The sequence below is a fragment of the Hydra vulgaris genome, chromosome 01 (genome assembly GCF_038396675.1).
Source record: "Hydra vulgaris chromosome 01, alternate assembly HydraT2T_AEP".
Classification (NCBI taxonomy): domain Eukaryota; kingdom Metazoa; phylum Cnidaria; class Hydrozoa; order Anthoathecata; family Hydridae; genus Hydra; species Hydra vulgaris.
The window spans coordinates 20277817-20291785 of NC_088920.1; the positions used below are offsets into that span (position 1 = coordinate 20277817).

Sequence of the window (13969 nt, forward strand, 5' to 3'; positions counted from 1 at the left end):
TAAATTTGTTTTTATTATACTGCACGCAGCGAAAAGGCAATTTATGTTTTTTTTAAAAAACCAGAAACTTAATTATTATTTTTGTTGTTGAGAAGAACAACTTTATATCAAGATAATATAAAGTTTAACTTTTTCTGTTAATTATGGCTAAAAATTTGAAATAAAATTCTTGCTTATTTATTTAAATTTGTAGTGAGCTACTCATCCAAATATTGAGTTTCAATGAACATCTACTTTGAATAATTATGATAAGAGAACATCTACTTTGAATAATTATGATGAGAGAACATCTACTTTTAAACATCTACTTTATGATGAGAGAACTACTTTAAAATACTATCCTTTAGAGTTCTTTTAAAAGTAAGAGGTTGTCTACTAATTACGTCACGGAGTTTTTGACACTTCAAGACCCCTTCTTCCCCCCTCTTTCTCACGACATTGAATCTTTAAAAACAAGTTCCGTATGAGTTGTCACAAAACCGCTAACTCCTCCTCTCCCTTCTCCCGTAAAACATGACGTAATTTATGGACAACCCCTAACTTGCTTACTCTGTACAACACTTAATTACGCTTGATGAATTCATTGTTCGTATTAACACCCATTCACAAAGTATTATTATTCTTATTTAATGCACAATCACAACATAGATCCGTTCTTTGTTCATGTAAACTAAACATTATGATTTTAGCGAATAAATTACCATTTTATTGATTTAATAGCTGATTTACAAATTTTACGCCTTCCTGACATCGACAAAAAGCAGTTCAACAAATAGGCGAAGACAGAGCAGAAAAATATGATAAAAAAAACAAGTATTTTTTTTAAAATAATATTTATAATAATAGCAGTTGTTTCCGTATCATACAAATATATATATATATATATATATATATATATATATATATATATATATATATATATATATATATATATATATATATATATATATATATATATATATATATATATATATGAGTTTCTTTTAACACAACATTATTTTTAAAAAAACGGTCTTAAGTAATACGATTTTTAAAATTTATTTTAAAACTAGTTATAAAATATATACAAATTCAGCCATTAAGATTTAACTAAGTATTTTTTACTTAGTTAAAAGAATTTGATTCCAGTCAATAAATGTTCATGTTTTTAAGCAAGTATCTTGTCTTCTTTATTATTTTTTATACTTTTTATTAATAGAGGTTAATCAATTCGTCAGATTTTTATATTATTTTAGTATAAACTTCATCATTTTTTATAATAAATGAACTTCAATTTTTAAGTTTTAGTTTTCTTTTTGTATATTAGACATAATGGTATTCAGTTTTTTTACATTGTGGTTAAACAATTTTGATATTATGTTCTCGCGTGGATAAATAGGCTACTTTAATAGCATTAACGGGTGATGCGGAAGTTATCGGACAAATCCTAATTTCATTATTTGAGCATAATAATTAGTTTTTGTGGTTTTATGCGTAGGCATAAACGTTCTATAAAATATAAACTTTATTATTTGAAACACAATTATTTAAAATGAGGTTAAATGCAGCTGAATGAGAATCTTTTCGAAAGCGACTAAAAATGTTTTTTGTAAATAAACCTAATAAAAAAAAAAAAAATCGTAAATCATTTTGAAAAGGAAGGATTTGCTTTAAGTAAAATATATGATAACCTAAAAAGACCTGAACATTGTTCAATCGTTTTCTGATAGGAAGCACCCAGGTCGCCGACATTCTGGAATAGAGAAAAGAAAGCCGAATTAGCGAGACTTGACAACAATCGAAAAGGGGTCAGTCAGAGAAAAATAGGTATTAAATTTGGTGTAAATCAATCGACAATTGGTCGTTAGTTAAAAAAAATCAATATTAAATATAGAAAACGTGAAAAGACTCCAAAATACACTATAGAACAACAAATAAAGGCAAAAAAAAGAAGCAGGAAACTAGTTAAACAACTCTATAACACAAAATCGCTTCTAGTCATCGATAACGAAAAATACTTTTGTTTTGCAGGGGACAACATGCCTGGTAAATTCTGGATACTACACAAACAACAAGAAGACATATTCAGAAAGTGTTCGTTTTATAGGAAAAGAGAAATTTCAAAAAAAATAATAATATGGATAGCCATATCTGACCGTGGTATGTCCGAGCCATTGTTTTGCACTTCCAAGGCTGAAGCGATCAATTCATCAATCTATATTAACGAATGTTTAGAAAAACGACTTCTTCCATTTATTCACAAGTATCATGGAGACTTTAACTATTTATTTTGGCCAGATTTAGCATGTTCTCATTATTCTAAAGATTCTCTAAATTGGATGGACCAATATGTCTATTACTTTGATAAAGAATCCAATCCCCCAAATGTGCCTCAAGCACGACCAATTGAAAATTTTTGGGGACATTTGGCACTGAAGGTTTACGAGGGAGATTGGCAAGCTTCAACAGAGCAAGTTTTGATTGATCGCATTAAACTAAAACTACAAGAAATTGATTTAAACTTTTTACAGTCGCATATGAAAGGCGTCAGAGCAAAATTGAGATCAATTGCAGATGGTGGTGTTTTTTCATATAAAAAATAATATATTTTTATTAAAAGATAAATTTTTATTTAAAAAAAATATAATAGTAGTTTGTTTTTTTATTTATGAATAAGTTATTGACGTTTTTATTTTGTCCGATAACTTCCGCAACACCCGTTATTGTAATTTTTGCCCCTTTAAATTTTTTTTCTCTCAGTTCTTCAAAAGTGTCTGTCAGAACAGAACTTAACATTCCGTTTAAAGACTACGCAATATTTCTTTCATCAATTTTTAATTCATTATTGTTATAATACATTTTAATTCATCAATAAATAAATCTTCGTGTGTCATAAAAGTTCTTTTTGCCCGTCCTACGGCCTTCGACTTTTTAAAATGTGCAAACAGGTTAGGTATGAAGACACCAAAACACATATACATATCTACACATACATATATTCAAAGATACAAATACGTTTTTATGTACACGTACACTAAAACACATATAAATACATATACACGTACAAATTGACATAAATGGACATAAATGAATAAATGCATACATACTTAAACATAAATATATACATGTACACAGAAACATATAATTTATTTATTTTTTATTTTATTTTTATTATTTTATTGTTATTTTTTAAGTTTTTCTTTTCTTACTTATTTTCTGTTTTACAACTTAACCATAAATTCTTAAAAAATCGTTTTATAATAACAGTAATTGTTTAGCATGATATACGTTTTAAGAATAATGTGTACAAAATGTGCAATGAAAAATATAGAAAATATAGAACAAATATCAAAGAAAAATATCAAGAAATAACAAAATATCTAGAGAAAACATAATGCCAGGAAAATATCAAGAACAAAATCTCGTAAGTATACATAAAAAAAACTTGCTCACCTTAAAATACTTTCTAAAATACTATTTTTATAAAACATAAGATTAGAATCCAATATACCAATATATGTTATAAAATATATGTATTAAGAATTCATTTGACAAAAAAGTGTTAAAAATATAAAAATGTGTCTTCGATAATAAAATGATTTCTTTATTTATTTATTGAATAAAGGGTAACTCAATTCAAAGTTTTTCAAAACTATCATGTTCCAAAGACAAGTTCCTCGAAATCAAGTACTTGACTTTCCATAATCAGTTTGTAAAAAAGGTTGCTGAATTAAATTATCAAAGTTGTATTAGCCTTTTTTTTTCAAAGATATATAGATTATGAAAATAAATAGGAGATGCGTAAGTTTTACCTTTGTACATAAAATAAAGTGTTTTAAATAATTTCAGCTGATAAATATTGAGAACGTTCATTTCAAATAAGAGAGCCTTGGCATAACCAAATCTATCTTTAAAATTGATTACCCGAGCAACGGTTCTGCCGACGATAAAGTGGTAAAAATTTAGATTTATTAAGGAAATGTTTGAATAATTTGTATGGCAATAGATAAAAGGAAAATATAGTTGTGGTAAAGTGTTTATTTATTTTATTACTTCATTTATTTAAAGTATTTATTGCTTTATACATTATTCCTATACTTTTAGCAACTTTGTTAGACAAAAGTTCAATGCGATGTCTCCAGCTAAAGTTTATTTGCATTTTGCCTATAAAATGAACGGCATTTCATTAGGCAGTAATTTCATTTTAGAAGTTGGATGCAAACGTGTCTATTTCATCTCATCAACAATAGCGACAATTTATTCATTTTAAACCAGTCACACATTTTTGTTAACTCAATGTTCATATTTTGAAACAATGTTGTAATGCATTTATGAGATGAAAAGGAGATTAGTATCGTCAGCAAACATGACAGTTATTAAATTAGTGGCTTTAGGAAGATCATTAAGGTAAATAAGAAAGTGAAGGGGTCCTAATATAAAACCCTGAGGAACTTCACAAATTAAATTTAATAAATCGGAAGAAGCAGTTAAATTAATATCAATGAAATGTTTTTAATGCTTAAATAACTTTTAAGTAGCATTAAAACGTTTCCTTTGATTCCATAGTACTCTAATTATTTAAATAAAATTTTGTGATCAATTGATTCGAAGGCTTTCGATAAGTCAAGAAAAACTCCTAAAAAAATTTGGATTTCTTAAAAATTTTGTCAAAACTGCGGGTAACTTCGTCAAAACTGCGGGTAATTTGGAGTATCGTAACTTACGTAAAAACGTTACCGATTACTGTTATATACTGTCACTATTTTCAAAATAATGGTTACTTAGTGTTCTACTATGTGATATCAATAGTTTTTGTTATAATTGTTTTATTGCTAAAACTAACATTTCTATTGACTATTTTATTGACTAAAATATTAGTTAGTTATTTAAAGCATCGTATAACTTGGGTTATGCATTTTGTGAAAATATCAGCATTTAAGATATAAACTATTGTAAAAATGCATAAAAATATCAAAAATGTTGAAATAAAGATACCTTCATAAAAAATATAAGATAAAAAAAAAATCAAAAGTAATAAAAAGCTTAAAGAGCCAGTCAGAGGAAAATGAATGAGAGAATAGTTCTTTGAGGAGCAGTAAAAAATTTTTGTAAGATAGTGTCATCAAATAAAATTTCATATAAATTTTCAAAAAGTATGAAAAATCATTTATTTTAATAACTATTTATTTTAATGGAAAAAATTACTTGTAATTTAAGTAAGTTTTTCCTTGATTTTAGTTGTTTATAATTAATAATATTTGTACGTTTTTATCCATTATAAATTCAAATAAATTTTGTAAATTTAGTAAAAGGATAATTTGATTTAGTTTAGTGGGATTTAGTAAAATCCAACAATGCCAAATAAAGCAAAGGTTGATGATAAAAATTTATAACTTATGTGCTTGCTTTGTCTGAAAAGTTGTTTAAGACAGATTACTGTTTTCCAAGTAGATCAAATACGCCAACTGTACAAGATAAAGATCAATATTAGTGATTCTCGGGTACCACAAGAACTCTCCGAATAAGGTAAAACAATGTTTCGCAGGAAACAAGATGGGAAAGAAGTTATACTCTCTTCTTTGTTTAATTTAAATTCAATACAAGTGATATCTGAAACAAAAGGCACAATATGTTATTGCCTAATCTGCAAAATAGGTTGTTCAAAGTTGCAAGAAAAAAATCCTTAAAAACAACAACCATTGAGAATGAGCTAAATGCGCGTTGCAGCACAAGCCTCTTACATTTAGGAAATGGTTTGCCCCACAAACTCAATCTTTAGCTGCTAAAGACGCCAGCGCATTCAAAGAAATTGATTCTCGACTTTTTGTTCAATAATGAAATATCCCCTTAAAAGAACTATTCAACTAAAGCATCTGGCGGGCCTCCAATTACAAATGCGCCAGTAAATAATTATACTTAAAAAATGTTGACATATATATTCTATCAAAACCATTAAAAAAATGGAAAAGTTAGTTTTCGAAAGAATATTTTTGACAAGTTTTAAATCACTTTAAAAAAAATAATTTAAAAGCCTTACGCAATCTTTCTGAACAAACTAAATGTTAAGATAAAGTATGTATGCTTGGACGTTTTGAGGGCTAGCAAAAATCTAATAAAATATAAACTCATACTGCCATAAATTCTCAATCAGTAAACTAATCCAACCTAAATTTTATCCAGAGTTTGATGTAGCCATATGTTACTATCACTGCATGTAAGTGGCGTTTTTAGGTCAGCTAGGTTGGCATTATCCGTACTAACCGTGTTTGAAAACTCCAACCTGAATACTCTGTTTGAAACTATGAACTCCAAAGTCTTCATCTTGAGATATTTTTCTGATATTAAATCACAAAAAGTGTTTTGCTAAATCCTCGATTGCAGTCATCTTCAATGCGGTAATATTGTATCAGTATTTAATACGGTACTTTTTCATATGTAATATTAGCTGCAATATTGTATGGCAAATTTATTTAAAACGAAGTTTTGAAAAAAAAAAATTTTAAACATAGAACAGGGCCGACGACACGGGTTTCGAAGTGGGGGAAAGAGGAGGAGGGACACAATCGTCAATTCGTAAAAAAAGTCTTTCATATTTAGAATTTTCTTTAAAAAAATATAAAAAATAAAATAAGTTCATTTAGCAAAAAAGTCGGACCCCCCTCCTTTCTCCTCGGTACTGTGGGCTGTGTTGAATACATTTAATTGAAATGTATTAAGTAATCTCATTTATTTGATGTAACCAATGCAATATTTCACTGTAATAAGTTCATCGAGGAAAACTCTTAAAAACGTTGTAATGCAGTTACAAACTTTACTCTTTTAATCTCTATTTAACTTTATTTTTTTAATCTTTCGGTCAATTTGGTCAATAAAGATTCGGTCAATAAAGATTGGAGGCAGATTTATGGTTATCAAACGCTTTTTTAAGGTGGATAAAAGTAGCACATTTTGTTTTATTAGTTACTATAGTTAACTTGTTACATTTGAACCAGGTAGAAATGTTTTTAAGCTCGTCATTCTTTGTAGAAAAAGTTTAAATATCTTTATTAGAAAAAAATAGGTTAGCTTTGTTAGAAAAAAATAGGTTGTCCGCAAACATAATACTAAGTAGATTTGAGGCTTTATTCAAGTTATTTACGTAAATCAAGGAAGTTTTTGCAGATTTGATCTAAAATTTATAACTTTTTAAACTTAACCTTAAACGATGTATTCTTTTACTGAAGATTTTTTTTTATCCATTTATTTCACCATAAAACATGTAAATTAATAAGAATGAATTATAAACTTACATTATTAAAGTTAGATGTTAATTAAATGGTTACAATTCAGTCAATGCAGTGAAACTTAAAATAAAAAAGTGTTCAATAAAACATACAGTGAATTAAAATAAAAATAAAAAAAAATTATAATAATAATAAAAAAAATTAACAAAGAAAACTAAAATAAAAACATTGAAGAGCAAATTAAAATAAAATAAATCACTAATAAATAATGATATTATTGTTAACTATATATTAATAACCATAATAAAAAAAAAAGTAATAGCATTAATGGGGTACCCCTCTGATTTTAAACCTTAGTAATTTTACAAAAAATGATAATTAGTAACGTGCTAATTGTAAATTTAAAATAATGCATAAATTTTGTTTTGAAAATTCATAGTGTTGTCATGGTAACCAATAAAAACCCCTTAAAATGACCATAAAGTGACTTCAAGTCGGCCAAAAACAAAGAAATACCAATCAATATTGAACCATAATGTTGCCACAAGGCAGTGCTAAGATATGAGTGGAACAGATTTCTCATAACTTTTTGTCAACACCACAGCAGGACGACCAAAGTTTAGAGTCAAATTTTTTATCTTTTTATTGAAAAAAAATTTTATTTATATAATTTATTTAAAATCTATTCCATTCATATCATAGGGTGTAATATGGTAAATACTTCCTGAAAATTTCATAGAAAAATATCATACGGTTCTCCAAATATTGATTAAAGGAAAAACTTTAAATACAGAAAGATTTTATTTATAAAATACGTTAAAAAAGTAAAGCAAGATTTCAAAATCCACCGAGTACATATCCACCATCTTTTTTAAATGTTTGGTTATTTTTTTTAACTTTTAGGCACCTAATATTTGTTGCCTTGACTTTTTATCAGGGTTCATTCTAACTTCGACACACGTAGGAGTATTTGACAATTTTAGCTGGCCAAAATTATTTCTCTCTTTTTAACAACTGAAAACTTTACCATCTGACAAGAAATTGTAAATTAAATGTTTTTTGTACAAATCCAAGCCAGTGGCGTTCAATATAGGAGAAAGATGGGTACTTTAGGGATTACATTTTATTCTATTCAATAGGGTTTGAGGAAATAAAAGATATATTATTTTTCAAACTTTATTATTGTAAATAACATACTATATTTTGATATTTAATTAGATTCCTCTTCGTCATTGTCAGAATATTCTTCATTTTCGTTGTTTTCAGTGTCGGAATCTTGGACTTCTCCAGGAAGAAGCAATTCCAAAGCTTCTTTTGAAAAAGGCTTTGTAAGTTTGTGTTTCTTTTTCCCAATGCTGGACAACAGAGGGTCGGATGTTAACAATAACCTATTGATGATATCTTGGTTACAATCTTTTCTAGAAAATTTTCTAGCATAGCCAAGTCTGTACTCCCGGAAATGTTTGTTTCTGGCTTCGGCAGCCTCTTCCGACAATTTTCCAATTGGCAAAAGTGCATTCTCTACTATATCAGGACCATGTACTAAAACTTTATGCAGAGTTGGAGTCATTGGACACCAGGGGTATAGTTCAACATAAAGCTTTGCAGTATCCAAAGTATACTGTCTGAACTTTTCTACATCAATCTTGTGGCCACTGGAAATTACTTCTTGGATAATTTTCATTCTGGAAATTAAACGGAAGTCTACTCCAGTGATATCTGCAGATGTTTCCGGGTCGTTGAAGAATCTCCTGCTTGTGTTGCCGTTATTGGTATTCCCAAATCCAATCTTAGGTATGTCGACAAGAATGCCCATTTTGCTCTTGAATTCATCTTGGATTTTCTTTTTCCTATCTGAGATGAGTCTCTTCTCATCTTCATTCAGCCTTTTCTGCCATTTTTTTACAGGCAATTTATACGATAGGTGAAGGAGACTTTCAAAACACCGTATTCTAGCATGCAGAATGGATAGTCCAAATTTGAAGCTGCTTTGATTGTCAACACATGTTCTGTCCAAATCATTAAATTGTCTTGATGTTGCTCCACAAATATAACATTGCATGGTCGATTTAGTGGTGGTTGCTGCATTACAGACTTTTCCGTCAATCATAGTTAACATCATCACATGTTCTACTGCTATGTCTTGAAGTTAAGTTGGTTTCAAGCCTGCAATTTTGTTTTTCATGTAAGCAATTTCTTCATCTATTACATCAGCAGTTTCTTTTATGAACCTAATTCGAATTGGCCTGCAAAACCTTGGAGACGATGGTGTAGGGTTTTGCCAGAAAACCTTTTTATTTACTCCACAAGTTAGCTGTAATAGAACCATTGAGCATTGAAATATACTGGCATCAGAACTAGAGTTATCCTCAAACTTTTGATTAAACTGTGTCTGCTGGGAGCCATTACAACCCCATTTCGTAGATAATTTCATATGTTTACGCCCACTTTTCGTTAGAGTCTTAATAACTTCTTCTAAATACAACACCAATCTTTCGGCAGTATGGTTTAACAGACTTTGTAAGTCTACTTTAACTAAACTTTCTGTGACTATGAACGAATCAGGATCAGGATAGCATGTTTTTTTTTCTTCGACCAAAATACTGTAGCAGGGCCATTGCTTCTTGTCACTTGTACGTACGATTTCATATTGAGATTTTGTTAGGCCTGCGTCAGTAAATATTAAAAGAGCCTCTAACGGTATCAATGATTTATTTGTAGGTTCAAAACTGCTGCGATAGGCTTTTTTATACTTTCCCGCTCGTTTGGGAGATTCTTTAAGATCTTTGAGGACGGTTGCAGCACTTCTTTTGCCACTTGTTGTCAAACAAGTTTCAGCTGCAAAAACAATAGCTTCTGGTTCCACATCTTTCCTGAGCTGTTCTGTTTTTCTCCTCTTTGAACTTCACTAGAATCGACAAAACTTTTTCTTGGTCGTCCGGCTGATGATGGAGTGGATGGGGTACCCGGTATTTGGAAACTCTCTTGCAGCCAAGGGCCATGCTTCTTAATAAATATTTCATGAGTTCTGGATGAAGACAACCACATTTTTCTAAAAATAGCTTTCAACCTCGACATTTGACGCTTGTATACTGTTTTTAGTTCTTCGGTATATTGATTTCTTGATAACAAATTTTGATCAGCAAAAGTCCATTTTTTCATTGAAATTTAGAGCCTCCTGCTGCTGAATACTGTTGTAGAAATCTAAACGAGAGATTGTTTCCATTCCTGATGACCCATCTACAAAAAAAAAATTAAGTTGAAAAATTCAACTTCGACCTTGATGTGCTTAGAACATGATTAAAATTTAGATGGCATCAACAGGCAGTTGAAATTAAGATTTTTAAATAGCTAGTGATACAAACTCATAGAAAAACAAAAAAAACTAAGAGGGTTTCAATGCGCACTACAATTTTTTCACTTTTAAAGTCAAAATTTACTTTAAAATTCGTTTAAAAAATGCTAAGTTTTATGGTACATAACTTTTGTGATAATTAATATTTCAAAACGGTAGTAAGAGTAAATAATGTACATACCTGTCATAGATTCATCCATGATATAACACTGTAAAACTTCTGTTGTAAACACTTGTACACAGCTTCAATAAACACCACTAAAATCGCTCGTAAATAAAATGAACCACGCAGATTTAGATCGGATATTTAACTAGACTGTGTAGTTCCAATTACTACTTTTATAACCAAACCATTAACTGCTCATTAAGCGACCATTATCGAGAGATAATAAGAGTAGGTAATTAAGTGGGTACGGCCACTTTTAATAATTCCAATTTTGGCCAGCTAAAATCGTCAAATACTCCTACGTGCAACATAACTTATTATTTCATTATTTAATGCTTTGCATCCTGCAATCATATGAAAGCATTGTTTTATGTCCAGTTGTATTAAAATATCTTTGGTCCAACAAATGTATTAAATATATTTATAATAAATAAATTAAATATATTTTTATTAAATAAATTAAATATATTTATATAATATTACAATAAATGTGTTGCATTGTGTTTGTATTACAAGCATAAATTAAACACTAAAAATATCTCACTTTTGCTACTGTTTTACCAAAAACCGAAATTTCACTTAAGTAACGCTTTTACTTTAAGCTGTTAAGATTTGTGGTTTTTCAAATAACTTTCGAAAAAAAATAATTATGTTTTGTGCAGGTCTTTTTTAACCCACATCAACTTACACAAGCGTTGAGCCGGGTGAGAGCTTCATAACAGTGATTTAGGATAAAACACCAAATTTAATTGTTGGTAGTTATAAAGAGGTAGAAAAACCTTGGATGGTCTAATTCTTTTTGGTCTATTTTTTGAGAGTTTTTAAATCTTTTTTTATGAAATATACATAGTCAACAGAAGAAACCCTGGTCTGTAAAACATTTTGTTAAATCTTATTGTTCGCTTTTTATATAGTCACTTGATCCAATCTAGATACAAACTTAGTTATTTCAAATTTTTTTTAAATATATTCACCAACAAGACTGCAAGCAACCACTATTAGAGTTGAAAGCTACTGGAAAAGGAAAGATGAAGTTTAAGAATCGATTAAGAGACAACTTAAAATATCACAAACTGAATGAAACAGGAAAACAAGATAAAGGGAGTGAATTGCTAAAAGCTGATGTTTGAAATAAAAGACTAGACAAAAAAGAATTTTGTGAGCACTTAGGAACAATCACAGTAAAAGGACGAGACTTAATAGAGAGATGAGTAACATGAAAATGAAGTTTAGTAGATATCACAAGAGGACCAGCTCTTTAGAGCAGTGCCCATTGTAGCATTTATAGAAAAGAAAAAGAGAAGCAATGTTATAATGGTGTGACTAAGGTTGAAAGTTGGCTGAAAGACCAAATTCAACTATGTTTACAATGCGTTTTTGTACTTTATTGAAATGAGAAAGGGCATCATTCAAAGATCTGCTTTACAAAAGTATTCCAAATAAGTACGGAAAAGAGATTTATAAAAGTAAAGAACATAATCCGGAGTAAGAAAGTGGCGAGTACAATAAAGAGATGCAACCTTAGAAGATGCTCATTCTGCAATGGATTTTATATATAACTTTCAAATAAAAATTGCAAAAAGAGTTAATCCTAGAAGACAATGAGTAAATGAAAAGAAGATCTAGTTTGTTGCGATAACAATTAGCCAAAAATATTGAGTTTTATCTGAGTTAAAGTTTATCAGCCTCATGTTATAGCAGAAGTGAGATCTTTTTCAAAGTCAAATGACCCTTCCAAGCAACCAGAGAGTACTGACTACTTATGAAAACTATGATAAACAGTAGTATCATCAGCAAACAATGCCTTTTTTGATATAAGAATTTCTGGAAGATTGTTAGTGTAAAGTAATAAAAGTATAGGGCCAATGATAGAACCTTAAGAAACTCCTGACGTTAAAGGGAATGAAGAAGAGTGCAGTCAATTAAGGACAACTTTTATACTGTGATTGGTAAAAAAGAATTCAATAATCTAAAAGATTTTACCTAATACACTATAAAAGAAGAGCTCATGAAGAAGACCAGCATGCCAAACTTTAGCAAAAGCTTTAGAAATGTTGGGAGTGATCTACATCTATTTTGTTAATTGTTATTTTCCTATTGTTTATAAAGACTCTATTAGTCACATGCTTGGCCTGATTGTGATTGTTTTAAAAATTTCCCATTTGTCAGAAAACAAGGTTTCGTCCCCTAGGAAGATCCAGCATTCATCATCCTAAACCGGAAACAATGTATAATAATAATAATAATAAGAATTATGAAATAACTAGTCTATTATAAAAAAGTTTTATAAAAATTTAGTTAAATATTTTAAGCGAAATGCCATTTCTTATTTTACTAAATTAAAAACTTAATTAAATTAAAAATTTTAATATATAAATATATATATATATATATATATATATATATATATATATATATATATATATACATATATATATATATATATATATATATATATATATATATATATATATATATATATATATATATATATATATATATATATATATACAGAAATATATATACAGAAATATATAAAATAATTATATATAGAAGTTCGTATATAAAGCCAAAAATATATTCAGTTATTTTTCAGGTAAAAAATCCTGGTAAAGTTATTTTTTGCTTAAGTTTTTGTTTGTTTTAAGTAAAAAACAAACAAAAGCTTAAGTAAAAAACAAAAAAAATATTTCAATATTGTTACAAACAATTAACTAAAAGTATTAATTTTTCAATTTTGTAACTTTCTGTTGTGAATACTATGAGCAAATTATTTCAGCAAAAATTTTGTCAACAAACCCTAAACACCTTTTTTCAAATAAATAACCAACTGATCCTGTGAAAACGGGAATATATAAATATATATATATATATATATATATTTATATATTCCCGATAAACCTACTGATGGTGAAACACAGTGTTGAAGAATATTAGATAAGTGTTTTTACTATTTTTTTATATATATTGCAAATATATATATACATTACATATTACATATATATATATATACATATATGTAGGTATACATATATATAAATATATATATATATATATATATATATATATATATATATATATATATATATATATATATATATATATATATATATATATATATATATATATATATATATATATATATATATATATATATATATATATATATATATAGCAAAAATGTTTACACTAACATAGGAAAAGTGTTTTTAAAAATAGTTGATAATCATTTCCCACCATCTAATA

The 13969-nt window shown here is 28.1% G+C and overlaps 2 protein-coding genes across 2 annotated transcripts in view; both read left to right on the forward strand.

Moving 5' to 3' along the window:
* Window positions 1–686: 686 nt before the first annotated feature.
* Window positions 687–13969, forward strand: part of LOC136075182 (uncharacterized) — a 127509-nt gene continuing 114226 nt past the window's right edge. The window contains exon 1 of the mRNA XM_065787629.1: window positions 687–813. The gene's annotated coding sequence lies outside the window, so the exon portion shown is untranslated. The remainder of the gene's footprint in view (window positions 814–13969) is intronic.
* LOC136074201 (uncharacterized) lies at window positions 2019–2582 on the forward strand. Its single transcript, XM_065786505.1, has one exon. The coding sequence runs from the start codon at window positions 2019–2021 to the stop codon at window positions 2580–2582; it is 564 nt and encodes a 187-aa protein (XP_065642577.1).

Coding starts and splice junctions, on each gene's coding strand:
- LOC136074201 (XM_065786505.1), top strand. CDS start 2,019: ATGCCTGGTAAATTCTGGATACTACACAAACAACAAGAAGACATATTC.